At 44.1% G+C, this 18,005-nt stretch overlaps 1 protein-coding gene across 3 annotated transcripts in view; it reads left to right on the top strand.

The window, feature by feature from the left end:
- Positions 1–18,005, top strand: part of LOC143808882 (uncharacterized) — a 459,352-nt gene that overhangs the window by 376,845 nt on the left and 64,502 nt on the right. For 2 of the 3 annotated variants that reach the window (XM_077292049.1, XM_077292050.1), the window contains exon 3: positions 17,509–17,658. The exons of the other annotated variant lie outside the window; for it this stretch is intronic. In XM_077292049.1, coding sequence (XP_077148164.1) covers positions 17,509–17,658 — 150 coding nt within the window. The remainder of the gene's footprint in view (positions 1–17,508; positions 17,659–18,005) is intronic. 3 annotated transcript variants of the gene reach the window in all.

The raw sequence follows: 18,005 nt of genomic DNA, 5'->3' as shown, positions 1-18,005 counted from the left end.
TATTTCTATTATCTGCTGAGTGGAGAGGTAAACTCTTCTATATTTCTATTATTATCTGCTGAGTGGAGAGGTAAACTCTTCTATATTTCTATCATTATCTGCTGAGTGGAGAGGTAAACTCTTCTATATTTCTATTATTATCTGCTGAGTGGAGAGGTAAACTCTTCTATATTTCTATCATTATCTGCTGAGTGGAGAGGTAAACTCTTCTATATTTCTATTATCTGCTGAGCGGAGAGGTAAACTCTTCTATATTTCTATTATTATCTGCTGAGTGGAGAGGTAAACTCTTCTATATATCTATCATTATCTGCTGAGTGGAGAGGTAAACTCTTCTATATTTCTATCATTATCTGCTGAGTGGAGAGGTAAACTCTTCTATATTTCTATCATTATCTGCTGAGTGGAGAGGTAAACTCTTCTATATTTCTATTATTATCTGCTGAGTGGAGAGGTAAACTCTTCTATATTTCTATTATCTGCTGAGCGAAGAGGTAAACTCTTCTATATTTCTATTATCTGCTGAGCGAAGAGGTAAACTCTTCTATATTTCTATTATCTGCTGAGTGGAGAGGTAAACTCTTCTATATTTCTATTATTATCTGCTGAGTGGAGAGGTAAACTCTTCTATATTTATATTATCTGCTGAGTGGAGAGGTAAACTCTTCTATATTTTTATTATTATCTGCTGAGTGGAGAGGTAAACTCTTCTATATTTATATTATTATCTGCTGAGTGGAGAGGTAAACTCTTCTATATATCTATTATCTGCTGAGTGGAGAGGTAAACTCTTCTATATTTCTATTATCTGCTGAGTGGAGAGGTAAACTCTTCTATATTTCTATTATTATCTGCTGAGTGGAGAGGTAAACTCTTCTATATTTCTATTATTATCTGCTGAGCGGAGAGGTAAACTCTTCTATATTTCTATTATCTGCTGAGCGGAGAGGTAAACTCTTCTATATTTATATTATCTGCTGAGTGGAGAGGTAAACTCTTCTATATTTCTATTATCTGCTGAGTGGAGAGGTAAACTCTTCTGTATTTTTATTATTATCTGCTGAGTGGAGAGGTAAACTCTTCTATATTTCTATTATTATCTGCTGAGTGGAGAGGTAAACTCTTCTATATTTCTATTATTATCTCCTGAGTGGAGAGGTAAACTCTTCTATATTTCTATTATCTGCTGAGTGGAGAGGTAAACTCTTCTATATTTCTATTATTATCTCCTGAGTGGAGAGGTAAACTCTTCTATATTTCTTCTATCTGCTGAGTGGAGAGGTAAACTCTTCTATATTTCTATTATTATCTGCTGAGCGGAGAGGTAAACTCTTCTATATTTCTATTATTATCTGCTGAGTGGAGAGGTAAACTCTTCTATATTTCTATTATCTGCTGAGTGGAGAGGTAAACTCTTCTATATTTCTATTATCTGCTGAGTGGAGAGGTAAACTCTTCTATATTTCTATTATCTGCTGAGTGGAGAGGTAAACTCTTCTATATTTCTATTATCTGCTGAGTGGAGAGGTAAACTCTTTGTATTTCTATTATCTGCTGAGTGGAGAGGTAAACTCTTCTATATTTCTATTATCTGCTGAGTGGAGAGGTAAACTCTTCTATATTTCTATTATTATCTGCTGAGTGGAGAGGTAAACTCTTCTATATTTCTATCATTATCTGCTGAGTGGAGAGGTAAACTCTTCTATATTTCTATTATCTGCTGAGTGGAGAGGTAAACTCTTCTATATTTCTATCATTATCTGCTGAGTGGAGAGGTAAACTCTTCTATGTTTCTTTTATTATCTGCTGAGTGGAGAGGTAAACTCTTCTATATTTCTACCATTATCTGCTGAGTGGAGAGGTAAACTCTTCTATATTTCTATTATCTGCTGAGTGGAGAGGTAAACTCCCCTATATTTCTATCATTATCTGCTGAGTGGAGATGTAAACTCTTCTATATTTCTATTATTATCTGCTGAGTGGAGAGGTAAACTCTTCTATATTTCTATTATCTGCTGAGTGGAGAGGTAAACTCTTCTATATTTCTATTATCTGCTGAGTGGAGAGGTAAACTCTTCTATATTTCTATTATCTGCTGAGCGGAGAGGTAAACTCTTCTATATTTCTATTATTATCTGCTGAGTGGAGAGGTAAACTCTTCTATATTTATATTATCTGCTGAGTGGAGAGGTAAGCTCTTCTATATTTCTATTATTATCTGCTGAGTGGAGAGGTAAGCTCTTCTATATTTCTATCATTATCTGCTGAGTGGAGAGGTAAACTCTTGTATATTTCTATTATTATCTGCTGAGTGGAGAGGTAAACTCTTCTATATTTCTATTATCTGCTGAGCGGAGAGGTAAACTCTTCTATATTTCTATTATTATCTGCTGAGCGGAGAGGTAAACTCTTCTATATTTCTATTATCTGCTGAGTGGAGAGGTAAACTCTTCTATATTTCTATTATCTGCTGAGCGGAGAGGTAAACTCTTCTATATTTCTATTATTATCTGCTGAGTGGAGAGGTAAACTCTTCTATATTTCTATTATCATCTGCTGAGTGGAGAGGTAAACTCTTCTATATTTCTATTATCTGCTGAGTGGAGAGGTAAACTGTTCTATATTTCTATTATTATCTGCTGAGGGGAGAGGTAAACTCTTCTATATTTCTATTATCTGCTGAGTGGAGAGGTAAACTCTTCTATATTTCTATCATTATCTGCTGAGTGGAGAGGTAAACTCTTCTATATTTCTATTATTATCTGCTGAGTGGAGAGGTAAACTCTTCTATATTTCTATTATCTGCTGAGCGGAGAGGTAAACTCTTCTATATTTCTATTATTATCTGCTGAGTGGAGAGGTAAACTCTTCTATATTTCTATTATTATCTGCTGAGTGGAGAGGTAAGCTCTTCTATATTTCTATCATTATCTGCTGAGTGGAGAGGTAAACTCTTGTATATTTCTATTATTATCTCCTGAGTGGAGAGGTAAACTCTTCTATATTTCTATTATCTGCTGAGTGGAGAGGTAAACTCTTGTATATTTCTATTATTATCTGCTGAGTGGAGAGGTAAACTCTTCTATATTTCTATTATTATCTGCTGAGTGGAGAGGTAAACTCTTCTATATTTCTTTTATTATCTGCTGAGCGGAGAGGTAAACTCTTCTATATTTCTATTATTATCTGCTGAGTGGAGAGGTAAACTCTTCTATATTTCTATTATCTGCTGAGTGGAGAGGTAAACTCTTCTATATTTCTATTAGCTGCTGAGTGGAGAGGTAAACTCTTCTATATTTCTATTATTATCTGCTGAGTGGAGAGGTAAGCTCTTCTATATTTCTATTATTATCTGCTGAGTGGAGAGGTAAACTCTTCTATATTTCTATTATTATCTGCTGAGTGGAGAGGTAAACTCTTCTATATTTCTATTATCTACTGAGTGGAGAGGTAAACTCTTCTATATTTCTATCATTATCTGCTGAGTGGAGATGTAAACTCTTCTATATTTCTATTATTATCTGCTGAGTGGAGAGGTAAACTCTTCTATATTTCTATTATCTGCTGAGTGGAGAGGTAAACTCTTCTATATTTCTATTAGCTGCTGATCGGAGAGGTAAACTCTTCTATATTTCTATTATTATCTGCTGAGTGGAGAGGTAAACTCTTCTATATTTCTATTATCTGCTGAGTGGAGAGGTAAACTCTTCTATATTTCTATCATTATCTGCTGAGTGGAGATGTAAACTCTTCTATATTTCTATTATTATTTGCTGAGTGGAGAGGTAAACTCTTCTATATTTCTATTATTATCTGCTGAGTGGAGAGGTAAACTCTTCTATATTTCTATTATCTGCTGAGTGGAGAGGTAAACTCTTCTATATTTCTATTATTATCTGCTGAGTGGAGAGGTAAACTCTTCTATATTTCTATTCTTATCTGCTGAGCGGAGAGGTAAACTCTTCTATATTTCTATTCTTATCTGCTGAGTGGAGAGGTAAACTCTTCTATATTTCTATTATCTGCTGAGTGGAGAGGTAAACTCTTCTATATTTCTATTATCTGCTGAGTGGAGAGGTAAACTCTTCTATATTTCTATTATCTGCTGAGTGGAGAGGTAAACTCTTCTATATTTCTATTATCTGCTGAGTGGAGAGGTAAACTCTTCTATATTTCTATTATCTGCTGAGTGGAGAGGTAAACTCTTCTATATTTCTATTATCTGCTGAGTGGAGAGGTAAACTCTTCTATATTTCTATTATTATCTGCTGAGTGGAGAGGTAAACTCTTCTATATTTCTATCATTATCTGCTGAGTGGAGAGGTAAACTCTTCTATATTTCTATTATCTGCTGAGTGGAGAGGTAAACTCTTCTATATTTCTATCATTATCTGCTGAGTGGAGAGGTAAACTCTTCTATGTTTCTTTTATTATCTGCTGAGTGGAGAGGTAAACTCTTCTATATTTCTACCATTATCTGCTGAGTGGAGAGGTAAACTCTTCTATATTTCTATTATCTGCTGAGTGGAGAGGTAAACTCTTCTATATTTCTATTATCTGCTGAGCGGAGAGGTAAACTCTTCTATATTTCTATTATTATCTGCTGAGTGGAGAGGTAAACTCTTCTATATTTCTATTATCTGCTGAGTGGAGAGGTAAACTCTTCTATATTTATATTATCTGCTGAGTGGAGAGGTAAACTCTTCTATATTTCTATTATTATCTGCTGAGTGGAGAGGTAAGCTCTTCTATATTTCTATTATTATCTGCTGAGTGGAGAGGTAAACTCTTCTATATTTCTATTATTATCTGCTGAGTGGAGAGGTAAACTCTTCTATATTTCTATTATCTGCTGAGTGGAGAGGTAAACTCTTCTATATTTCTATTATTATCTGCTGAGTGGAGAGGTAAACTCTTCTATATTTCTATTATCTGCTGAGCGGAGAGGTAAACTCTTCTATATTTCTATTATTATCTGCTGAGTGGAGAGGTAAACTCTTCTATATTTCTATTATCTGCTGAGTGGAGAGGTAAACTCTTCTATATTTCTATCATTATCTGCTGAGTGGAGAGGTAAACTCTTCTATATTTCTATTATTATTTGCTGAGTGGAGAGGTAAACTCTTCTGTATTTCTATTATCTGCTGAGTGGAGAGGTAAACTCTTCTATATTTCTATCATTATCTGCTGAGTGGAGAGGTAAACTCTTCTATATTTCTATTATTATTTGCTGAGTGGAGAGGTAAACTCTTCTATTTCTTCTTCGCCTCATTGGGGGACACAGACCGTGGATGTATGCTGCTGCCACTAGGAGGCTGACACTAAGTGATACACAGAAAGTTCCCCTGCAGGATACACACTCCTGCTTTCTCTCAGCTCCTCCCCTGCAGTATACACCCTCCTGCTGGCTCTCAGCTCCTCCCCTGCAGTATACACACTCCTGCTGGCTCTCAGCTCCTCCCCTGCAGTATACACACTCCTGCTGGCTCTCAGTTCCTCCCCTGCAGTATACAACCTCCTGCTGGCTCTCAGCTCCTCCCCTGCAGTATACACCCTCCTGCTGGCTCTAAGCTCCTCCCCTGCAGTATACACCCTCCTGCTCGCTGTCAGCTCCTCCCCTGCAGTATACACACTCCTGCTGGCTCTCGGCTCCTCCCCTGTGGTATACACCCTCCTGCTGGCTCTCAGCTCCTCCCCTGCAGTATACACCTGCTGGCTCAGCTCCTCCCCTGCAGTATACACCTCCTGCTGGCTCTCAGCTCCTCCCCTGCAGTATACACTCTCCTGCTAGCTCTCAGCTCCTCCCCTGCAGTATACACCCTCCTGCTGGCTCTCAGCTCCTCCCCTGCAGTATACACACTCCAGCTTGCTCTCGGCTCCTCCCCTGTGGTATACACCCTCCTGCTGGCTCTCAGCTCCTCCCCTGCAGTATACACCTCCTGCTGGCTCTCAGCTCCTCCCCTGCAGTATACACCACCTGCTGGCTCTCAGCTAACCAGTTCTTGCTTAGTGTTTTTAGGAGGCACACAGGGTCTGGTTCAGACCCCAACGTTTTTATTTTATTTTTTACTTTTCTGTAAATTTTTATTTTTTAATCAACGGAGTGAAGGGGGCGACGGATACTTTCAAGGTTCTGATCTCCCCTGAATCATCAACAGGCGAGCACGGCGAGTATACCTCCCCGTACCCTCTCCTGCGACGTGGGAAGCCTGAGCTCACTTCAGGGGTGACGGTTCCTTCACGGTCCCCATCTCCCCACACCAGCAGCAGGCGACCACATGGAGTGTCGCCTCCATGTATCCTCTCCTGGAGCCAGGCCTAATACCGGACAACTGGCCCTGCCCACCCGGGGACTGAACTCCATAGATGTACAGAGGCCCCTCTCTATGGCGTCCGAGCAGCCCCCACTGTCCCACCACTGTGAAAGCAGATGGCACAAGGAGGCGGACGGTTCCTCTCCACCTCCCTAACAAAGGGATGATGGATTGAGGTTTATCCCTGCATCGGCAACGCTGCAATACCCGACATCCACGGCGGCTCCATGCCGGGACGCTCACCGATGGTGAGTGGATCCTGTCAGCGATGGGCCTCTGCAGTGGGATATTCACATGCTCACAGGCAGTCTCAGACTTCCCTGTGGCCAACATCTCTGAGGTAACCCACCGTCCGGCTGTAAAAATGTAGCCCCCGGCTTCGGCCAATGTGTAGGCCGCATCCCGGAAGCGCACTATGGCACCCTAAGGTGGCTCTGCCCACTTTTCTGGCGCTTCTAGCCTGGCACGGAAGCGCTCAATTTTATCGGCCACTGCAACACCCCTCACTTCTACCGCTGTGTTATCGCTACCGCCGGCTGCAGAAATTTAGGCCCCGGCTTGGGCCTATTCATGGAAGTCTCGAGGCTCCGCCCACATCGTGCCTGTGGCTCTGCCCCCCGAATTGGTGCTTCTTGCTCTCTGCGAGATTTTATCACCACAGCAACTCCCGGTGGCCATCTTGGTCCACCCGTCCGGCTCACACAGGGGCGAAGACTTTGTATTAAAGGGGCACAACGACTCTGCAACATGGCACATGACCAGTATTCCCTTGTCTTAAAAGCACATGACCAGTATTCCCTGGTCTTAAAGGCACATGTCCAGTATTCCCTGGTCTTAAAGGCACACGACCAGTATTCCCTGGTCATAAAGGCACATGACCAATCCGAAGCCGAATGAGTTCAGGAGCCCTCCGCCGCTGCTCCCAGTTTATCCCAGTGTACCTAGTTCCCTCAGTGGACTTCATCACTGCCGCAAACCATGGTTTCTCTGACCAAGAGATTGAATCCCTCCGTGATCCCTCCAAGGCTCGGAGTTCTCGCAGGACCGATATACATGGTCCCTCTCCTATATGTGATCCGTCGGCTAGCAGGGGCCACGAGTATTCTAGAAACGTACAGGCGTTTAGAAACGTACAGACATCTAGAAAACGGAAGTTTTCATTTCATGATCTCTCTCCAAGGTTTTGCTGAGAACAAGACTGAATATAGATCGGATATTGCCTTGGACATGGACTTGCCAGAGCTTCAGTAAATGATGAACTTGCCTATTTATATCATCAACCTATCTCTGTACATTGACGAGGACTCCAGTCCTGCTCTGGACTACGCAGTGTCTCTCATAAGGAGACTAAACTCCCTCGTAGAGCATTTGCCATCCAGTCCGGATATGCGATTCACTTGACAGAAGCCTCTACATAGGATGCCATGCCTAGTCTGATTTTTAAGGGTGACGGGTCTTTTAAAGGGCACCGATCTCCCCACACCATCAACAGACGAGCACACGGAGTGTCGCCTCCATGTATCCTCTTCTGCATTCAGGCCTAACGCCAGACAACCTGTCCTGTCCACCCGGAGACCTGAACTCTGTGGATGTTCAGAGGCAACCTTTTCTGGCATCTGAGCACCCCCCTCTACATCACCACTATTTAAAAGCAGATGCAAGAAGGTGGATGATCCCTCTCCACTTCCCTGTTAAGAGGATGGTGGATCGAGATTTCCTAATTTTTTAACTCTGCATCATCAAAAGAGAGCGGCGATGGCAAGAGACTATGACTTGCTGGATGCAGCCGCGCATTCTGCCACTTGGCAGATTAACCGGGTAGAATCTCCTGTGGTATACCTACCAGTATCCCTGCCAGATGTCATCAATTGAAAATGCCACGGACTGTCAGATAGTAAATCTGGTTTGTTACGCTTTGCAGCTTCGGGTCCAGCGCTCTACCCTCCCTAGCTGCCGCATGGATTGCTGCAGCAATGGTCTCCTGGCTGGAGACCTTAACTACTTTAATTCACACCAGTAACCTTTTTCTGAAGACAGTATAACTGGCCAATCAAATCTTTTGAGCGGAAGACTAACAACGGATCGTACGTTCCTACAGCTCCAACCAGCAGTGGTAGGGTTGTCCAGGACAGTCTAGATCTAAGGGATCTTGCTTCCAAAAAAGGGGAACGAAAAGTAAGACTGATCCTGGACCTCAAACTTCTTACAACCTTTCACAAGGTTCTCTTTCTTCGAATAGAGTTCCTCCGCTCAGCCATTACTTCAACAGAAAAAGGTGCAGTTTCTAGCATCCATCGACATTCGGAATGCTTACCCTCTTCAAAATCTCCTTCGCTTTTCCATTCGTGAACAGCATTTTCAAGTCACGACCTTGTCCTTCGGCCTTGCTACCGCACCCAGAGTGTTCGCAAGGGTCACGGCGGCTGTCATGTTCCTCTTGCACCCTAGAGGCGTGGTCGTCCTGCCCTGTTTGCTCGACTGTCTAGCCGCTCTTCCAGGACTACGCTGAGTCATCTATATCACTTGCGATACCCTCTCACCTGGGCTAGCAGCTAAACTTAGACAAGTTCTCCTCATTTCCAGCCCAGCAGATTGTTATGACCTGGTGGTTAAGGAGCAACATGGGACGAGCTCTGAGGAGATGGTATCTTTACTGACCACAGTTCCTGAACCTAACACAACACTAGAAGTAGCCGTGGGATGTTCCTGTCACTCCCTAGACACCTCGTCACAGCCGGAGAACTAACTACCCCTAAAGATGGAAACAGGAAAGCTATCTTGCCTCAGAGAAAATTCCCAAAGGACAGACAGCCCCCCACAAATATGGACTGTGAGTGGAGAGGGAAATGACATACACAGAATGAAACCAGGATTTAGCAAAGGAGGCCACTTCTAACTAGATAGACAGAATAGGAAAGGATACTGTGCGGTCAGTATTAAAAGCTAGAAAAATCCATCACAGAGTTTACAAAAAATCTCCACACCTGACTAACGGTGTGGAGGGCAAATCTGCTTCCCCAGAGCTTCCAGCTTAACTGAATATAGAATACTGACAAGCTGGACTAGAGCAAACATAAAATGAGCTGGACGATTAAGTCCACAGCAAGTGGACAACAAATGAACATGCAAGGACTTATCTTTGCTGAACTGGACCGACTATCAAGGAAATCCAAGGAGAGATCTGAATCCAACCAAGAAACATTGACAGCTAGCACTGGCTGAAGATCAGAGCCAGGCTAAATAGCAGAGCAGGAGAGACGATCAGTGGAAGCAGCTACTAAGGTAAATCCAAGGAGCAGCAGTTCCACTTAAATCCACCGGAGGGAGCCCAAGGGCAGAATTCACAAAAGCGCCATTTACAACCACCGGAGGGAGCCCAAGAACGGAATACACAACAGAAGATATCCTTTTTGAGGATGATCCTGCACACTTCCAGAAGGATGGTAATTGTTGTGAATTCTGCTTTTGGGTTCCCTCCAGTGGTTGTAGGTGGTAATGCAGTTGTCCCTGGGTTGCAATCCTGGTCAGGTGTATCTGCTGATTGCAGTTCTGACTGGGGTATTTAGGTGTGTAGGATTCATTAGTCCTTGCCAGTTGTCCATGGTTTTTGGGAGGTTTGGATCTCTGTCTGGTTCCTCCTGCCTTGCTGCCAAATCAGCAAAGATAAGTGTCTGGTTTTTGTTTTTGTGGCACACATGCTGTGTGCTTTACAATTCAGTGCTATTCATTTGTTTTTTTCTTGTCCAGCTTAGATTGTGTCAGTATTTTCTCAGTCTAGTTGGATTCTCAGGAGTTGCAGATATACGTTCCATGTCTTTAGTTAGATGGTGGAACTTTTTGTATTATCTGCTGTGGATATTTTTGGAAAGGTTTTAATACTGACTGCTTAGTATTCTGTCCTATCCTTTCCTATTTAGCTAGAGTGGCCTCTTTTGCTAAATCCTGTTTTCTGCCTGCGTGTGTCTTTCCTCTACTACTCACAGTCAATATTCGTGGGGGGCTGCCTATCCTTTGGGGTTCTGCTCTGAGGCAAGGTAGTATTCCTATTTCCATCTATAGGGGTATTTAGTCCTCCGGCTGTGTCGAGGTGTCTAGGATTTGTTAGGCACACCCCACGGCTACTTCTAGTTGCGGTGTTAGTTTAGGATTTGCGGTCAGTATAGTTTCCACCTACTTCAGAGAAAGTTTCATGCGGCTCCAAGGTCACCGGATCATAACAGTACAACTGGCCAATAATGAGTTAAATGCATCTCAGAAGAAGGGAAGAAAGGTGTTGAGCCATTTTTTTTTCTGCTTTGTCTTTTCTTCCCTCTTTTTCTCTGGGTGGCTGAGGAGTCTTGTGCTAGCATGGATGTTCAGGAATTAGCTTCTCGTGTAGACCAGCTTGCTGCTAGGGTACAGGGTATTTCTGATTATATTGTTCAGACTCCGGTTTTAGAGCCTAAGATTCCTACTCCTGATTTGTTTTTTGGTGACAGGTCCAAATTTTTGAGTTTTAAAAACAACTGTGAACTGTTTTTTGCTCTGAGACCTCGATCCTCTGGTGATTCCATTCAGCAGGTTAAAATCGTCATCTCCCTGCTGCGTGGCGATCCTCAGGATTGGGCATTTTCCCTGGAATCTGGGAATCCAGCCTTGCTTAATGTAGACGCCTTTTTTCAGGCTTTAGGATTATTATATGATGAACCGAATTCTGTGGATCAAGCGGAGAAGACCTTGTTGGCCCTGTCTCAGGTTCAAGAGGCGGCAGAATTGTATTGTCAGAAATTTAGAAAATGGTCTGTGTTGACTAAATGGAATGATGATGCTTTGGCGGCAATTTTCAGAAAGGGTCTTTCTGAATCCATTAAAGATGTTATGGTGGGGTTTCCTACACCTTTCGGTCTGAGTGATTCTATGTCTCTGGCCATTCAGATTGATCGGCGCTTGCAGGAGCGGAGAACTGTGCGCGCTGTGGCGTTGTCCTCAGAGCAGATGCCTGAGCCAATGCAGTGTGATAGGATTCTGTCTAGAACGGAACGACAAGGATTCAGATGTCAGAATAGGTTGTGTTATTATTGTGGTGATGCTTCTCATGTCATTTCAGTCTGCCCTAAGCGTACAAAGAGGATCGCTAGTTCATTTACCATCAGTACTGTACAACCTAAATTTCTGTTATCTGTATCCTTGATCTGCTCATTGTCATCATTTTCTGTTATGGCGTTTGTGGATTCAGGCGCCGCCTTGAACTTAATGGACTTTGAGTTTGCCAGGCGTTGTGGTTTTCCCTTGCAGTCTTTGCAGAACCCTATTCCTTTAAGGGGCATTGATGCTACACCTTTGGCTAAAAATAAGCCCCAGTTTTGGACACAGGTGACCATGCGCATGGTGCCAGCCCATCAGGAAGATTGTCGATTTCTGGTGTTGCATAATTTGCATGATGCTATCATGCTGGGTTTTCCGTGGTTGCAGGTACATAATCCTGTGTTGGATTGGAAGTCTATATCTGTGATTAGTTGGGGTTGTCAGGGGGTTCATAATGAAGTTCCTTTGATGTCAATCTCCTCTTCTTCCTCTTCTGAAATTCCAGAGTTTTTGTCTGATTTTCAGGATGTATTCGATGAGCCCAAGTCCAGTTCCCTTCCACCGCACAGGGACTGTGATTGTGCGATTGACTTGATTCCAGGCTGTAAGTTTCCTAAGGGCTGACTTTTCAACCTGTCTGTGCCTGAACATACCGCCATGCGGAGTTATGTTAAGGAGTCTTTGGAGAAAAGGCATATTCGGCCATCTTCTTCACCGTTGGGAGCGGGATTTTTTTTTGTTGCTAAGAAGGATGGCTGCTTGAGACCCTGCATTGATTATCGCCTCTTGAATAAGATCATGGTCAAGTTTCAATACCCTTTACCTCTGCTTTCCGATTTGTTTGCTAGGATTAAGGGGGCTAGTTGGTTTACGAAGATTGACCTTCGGGGGGCATATAATCTTGTTCGTATTAAGCAGGGTGATGAATGGAAAACTGCATTTAATACGCCCGAAGGCCATTTTTAATACCTTGTGATGCCATTTGGGCTCACTAATGCTCCATCTGTTTTTCAGTCCTTCATGCATGATATCTTCCGGACTTATCTTGATAAGTTCTTGATTGTATATTTGGACGATATTTTAATTTTTTCCGATGATTGGGAGTCTCATGTGGAATGGTCAGGATGGTATTTCAGATCCTTCGTGATAATGCTTTGTTTGTGAAGGGGTCTAAGTGTCTCTTTGGGGTGCAGAAGGTTTCTTTTTTGGGCTTCATTTTTTTCTCCCTCATCTATAGAGATGGATCCGGTTAAGGTTCAGGCCATTCATGATTGGATTCAACCCACATCCGTGAAGACCCTTCAGAAATTTTTGGGTTTTGCTAATTTTTATCGCCGTTTCATTACTAACTTCTCCAGCGTGGTTAAACCCTTGACCGATTTGACGAAGAAAGGCGCTGATGTGGCAAATTGGTCCTCTGCGGCTGTCTCTGCCTTTCAGGAGCTTAAACACCGATTTACTTCTGCCCCAGTGTTGCGCCAACCAGATATTTCTCTTCCATTTCAGGTTGAGGTTGACCCTTCTGAGATTGGGGCAGGGGCCGTTTTGTCTCAGAGGGATTCTGTTGGTTCCTTGATGAAACCGTGTGCCTTCTTTTCCCGTAAGTTTTCGCCTGCTGAACGCAATTATTATGTCGGCAATCGGGAGTTGTTGGCTATGAAGTGGGCGTTTGAGGAGTGGCGACATTGGCTTGAGGGAGCTAAGCACCGTATTGTTGTCTTGACCGATCATAAGAATCTGATTTACCTCGAGTCTGCCAGACGGCTGAATCCTAGACAGGCTCGATGGTCCTTGTTTTTTTCCCGTTTTGATTTTGTGGTCTCGTATCTTCCGGGTTCTAAGAATATTAAGGCTGTTGCCCTCTCTAGGAGTTTTTTGCCTGATTCTCCTGAGGTCCTTGAACCGGTCGGCATTCTGAAAGAAGGGGTGGTCCTTTCTGCCATTTCCCCTGATTTACGACGGGTTCTTCAGGAATTTCAGGCTGACAAACCTGACCGCTGTCCAGTGGGGAAACTGTTTGTTCCTGACAGATGGACTAGTAGAGTGATTTCTGAGGTTCATTGTTCTGTGTTGGCTGGCCATCCTGGTATTTTTGGTACCAGAGATTTGGTTGGTAGGTCCTTTTGGTGGCCTTCTTTGTCACGTGATGTGCGTTCTTTTGTGCAGTCCTGTGGGACTTGTGCGCGAGCCAAGCCTTGTTGTTCCCGTGCTAGTGGGTTGCTTTTGCCATTGCCGGTCCCTGTGAGGCCCTGGATGCATATTTCTATGGATTTTATTTCTGATCTTCCGGTTTCCCAGAGGATGTCGGTTATCTGTGTTGTTTGTGACCGGTTCTCTAAGATGGTTCATTTGGTGCCTTTGCTTAAATTGCCTTCCTCTTCTGATTTGGTTCCGTTGTTTTTTCAGCATGTGGTTCGTTTGCATGGTATTCCGGAGAATATTGTGTCTGACAGAGGTTCCCAGTTTGTTTCTAGGTTTTGGCGGGCCTTTTGTGCTAGGCTGGGCATTGATTTGTCTTTTTCTTCCGCATTTCATCCTCAGACAAATGGCCAGACCGAGCGAACTAATCAGACTTTGGAAACTTATTTGAGATGCTTTGTGTCTGCTGATCAGGATGATTTGGTGGCTTTCTTGCCATTGGCCGAGTTTGCCCTTAATAATCGGGCTAGTTCGGCTACTTTGGTTTCGCCTTTCTTTTGTAATTTTGGTTTTCATCCTCGTTTTTCTTCGGGGCAGGTTGAGCCTTCTGACTGTCCTGGTGCGGATTCTGTGGTTGACAGGTTGCAGCAGATTTGGGCTCATGTGGTGGACAATTTGGTGTTGTCTCAGGAGGAGGCTCAACGTTTTGCTAACCGTCGTCGGTGTGTTGGTTCCTGGCTTCGGGTTGGGGATCTGGTCTGGTTGTCTTCCCGTCATGTTCCTATGAAGGTTTCTTCCCCTAAGTTTAAGCCTCGGTTTATTGGTCCTTATAGGATTTCTGGGATTATTAATCCGATGTCTTTTCGATTGGCCCTTCCGGCCTCTTTTGCTATCCATAATGTCTTCCATAGATCTTTATTGCGGAAATATGTGGTGCCCGTTGTTCCCTCTGTTGATCCTCCGGCCCCTGTGTTGGTTGATGGGGAGTTGGAGTATGTGGTTGAGAAGATTTTGGATTCTCACTTTTCGAGGCGGAGGCTTCAGTACCTTGTCAAATGGAAGGGTTATGGCCAGGAGGATAATTCTTGGGTTTTTGCCTCTGATGTCCATGCTGATGATTTGGTCCGTGCCTTCCATCTGGCTCGTCCTGATCGGCCTGGGGGCTCTGGTGAGGGTTGTGAATTCTGCTTTGAGGTTCCCTCCGGTGGTTGTAGGTGGTAATGCAGTTGTCCCTGGGTTGCAATCCTGGTCAGGTGTATCTGCTGATTGCAGTTCTGACTGGGGTATTTAGGTGTGCAGGATTCATTAGTCCTTGCCAGTTGTCCATGGTTTTTGGGAGGTTTGGATCTCTGTCTGGTTCCTCCTGCCTTGCTGCCAAATCAGCAAAGATAAGTGTCTGGTTTTTGTTTTTGTGGCACACATGCTGTGTGCTTTACCGTTCAGTGCTATTCATTTGTTTTTTCTTGTCCAGCTTAGATTGTGTCAGTATTTTCTCAGTCTAGTTGGATTCTCAGGAGTTGCAGATATACGTTCCATGTCTTTAGTTAGATGGTGGAACTTTTTGTATTATCTGCTGTGGATATTTTTGGAAAGGTTTTAATACTGACCGCTTAGTATTCTGTCCTATCCTTTCCTATTTAGCTAGAGTGGCCTCTTTTGCTAAATCCTGTTTTCTGCCTGCGTGTCTTTCCTCTACTACTCACAGTCAATATTCGTGGGGGGCTGCCTATCCTTTGGGGTTCTGCTCTGAGGCAAGGTACTGTAGTATTCCTATTTCCATCTATAGGGGTATTTAGTCCTCCGGCTGTGTCGAGGTGTCTAGGATTTGTTAGGCACACCCCACGGCTACTTTTAGTTGCGGTGTTAGTTTAGGATTTGCGGTCAGTATAGTTTCCACCTACTCCAGAGAAAGTTTCATGCGGCTCCAAGGTCACCGGATCATAACAGGTAATTCTCCCTCGACACAAGGTCATGGCCCCTCAACAGGGAGCTTGCGCACTTGTTCACTCATCCCCTCATTTCATTTGATTTGCTGGGAGGTTACTGAGGAAAAATGGTGACGGCAATGGAAGCCATTTCCTTCGCTCTGCTCGTTTTCATCAAGTCAAACAGACTTTGGCGGTAGTCTCTGAGCTCTTTCTTCATCCAGGGCCTTTCTTCCGGTTCAATGGTTATTAGTAACTACCAATGCCAGTCTTCTTCTCCCGATCATTGCTCTGGAGATCCGAACGGTAGTCCTACAGCAGGCCCACAACCTTCTGGCGGGTCATCCCATCCGAATTCAATTGGACAATGCCACGGCTGTGCCATACATCAATCATCTAGCAGGTACCCTCCATGGCCGAGGTACCTCACATTCTCAGATGGGCCGAGATCCATCATTCGGTGATCTCGGCAGTACATATCCCAGGAGTAGTACTCTGGGTGGCAAACATATTCAGCCGTCAGGGTTCCGCCTCAAGTGAGTGGGAGCTTCATCCGGCAGTCTTCCATCAGATCTGCCTTCACTGGAGCTCTCCAGTTGTAGATCGGATGGCGTCCAGACTGATCGCCAATGTACTCGAGTTCGTGATTCGGCCTCGAGATCCAAGAGCCATAGCACTGCATGCTCTGGTTCTTCCGTGGTACCAGTTTCCATAACTCCTCTTCCACTACTTCCGAAAGCTTTTCGGAAGCAGAAAAGGGCCCCCAGTGATCCTCGGAGATCCGCACTGACTACACCAGTTTTTTGCTTGCGGAGCTAGTAGCTTTCCGCCTTACTGCAACAAAACTGCAAGTAGGGACTTTCTGGCAGGGAGTTTTCACACGTAGTCCTTCCCTATCGCATACCGTTAGATCATGGGGATCTTAATGGTCCTAGGAGTCTTACAGGAGACTCCTTTTTTGATTCGGACAGACTTTACTGTCAGGGAAAGTCGCACCCTTTTTTCTCTGCTATATCCTCATCCTGACGAGTCTTCGGAGCTAGCTGCTCGGTTCTTTCAGACTTTTTTTCCCTTATTACCTTCAAGGCAAGGTTGTCCTCAGGCCATCCCCGTCCCTTGTTACCAAGGCACCAGTCCACAAAATGGAATGAGTTCCCCATATTCTGGACGAAGCGAGTGCTCTTAGTAGGTACGTCTCGAGGACGGCATTCTTCAGAAGGTTGGACACTTTATCTTGGGCTTCCTGAGGGTAAGAGGAAGGCTTCCTGATGTTTACAGGAAGGGTTTAGACGTTTCATCGGCCTTGTTCGCCTGGTGGATTCCTTCCACCATTCAGGTGTCCTTCCGTGTTAGATGTCGGCATATCTCCCTGTCTCTCGTGGTTTCTAGGCACCAGGCGTCGACAAGGCACACCTGCAAGCTTGCAGATTCATCCAGTCCGCATACACTCTTGAAGCACTTTAATTCCCACACTTCCACAGATTGGAATCTGGGCAGGCGGACTCTGCAGGCTGCGGTGGCGCACTTGTAAGTAGCGGTTACACAGGGCCTGATCTGATGTTGTCCCCACCCAGGGACTGCTTTGGGATGTCCCACGGTCTGTGTCCCCCAATGAGGCGAAGGAGAAATAGGGATTTTTGTGTACTCACCGTAAAATCCTTTTCTCCGAGCCATTCATTGGGGGACACAGCTCCTACCCTGTTATTAGCTTATGCTTGTTTTATAATCTGACATGCTATACTCTCATATATGATATGACATACTGTAAGCTCATATGTTATTGATCTCCTACTGCTTTTGCACCGAACTGGTTAGCTGAGAGCCAGCAGGAGGGTGTATACTGCAGGGGAGGAGCTAACTTTCTTTGTATAACTTACTGTCAGCCTCCTAGTGGCAGCAGCATACACCCACGGACTGTGTCCCCAATGAATGGCTCAGAGAAAAGGATTTTACGGTGATTATACAAAAATCCCTATATTTCTATTATCTGCTGAGTGGAGAGGTAAACTCTTCTATATTTCTATCACTATCTCCATTACATTTGCCTATTTCTCTTCTATGTACAGGATTACACAGTAACGACGAAGACATCGAGAGTCTGTGTGACTCCCATCATTCAATTTCAAAAGTCTGTGCAAGAACTACCCTCGCACTCTCCGATATTTGAGAAAATCTTAAAAGTCACAAACAAGATCACTAAACTGCTGACCGGAGAGGTGACTGCTGGGAAATTATACAGGATACACAGGTGGATTCTGGGTGATGAGAGGAGACTGCTGGGAGATTATACAGGATACTCTGGAGGATTCTGGGTGATGATAGGAGACTGCTGGGAGATTATACAGGATACACTGGAGGATTCTGGGTGATGAGAGGAGACTGCTGGGAGATTATACAGTATACACTGGAGGATTCTGGGTGATGAGGAGACAGCTGGGATATTATACAGTGTACACTGGAGGATTCTGGGTAATGAGCAGACTGCTGGGAGATTATACAGGGTACACTGGAGGATTCTGGGTGAGGTGAGGAGACTGCTGGGAGATTATACAGTATACACTGG

Source organism: Ranitomeya variabilis, chromosome 2, assembly GCF_051348905.1.
Source record: "Ranitomeya variabilis isolate aRanVar5 chromosome 2, aRanVar5.hap1, whole genome shotgun sequence".
Classification (NCBI taxonomy): domain Eukaryota; kingdom Metazoa; phylum Chordata; class Amphibia; order Anura; family Dendrobatidae; genus Ranitomeya; species Ranitomeya variabilis.
The sequence above is the reverse complement of the archived record's forward strand: the minus strand, read 5'-3'. Positions and strand labels throughout refer to the sequence as shown.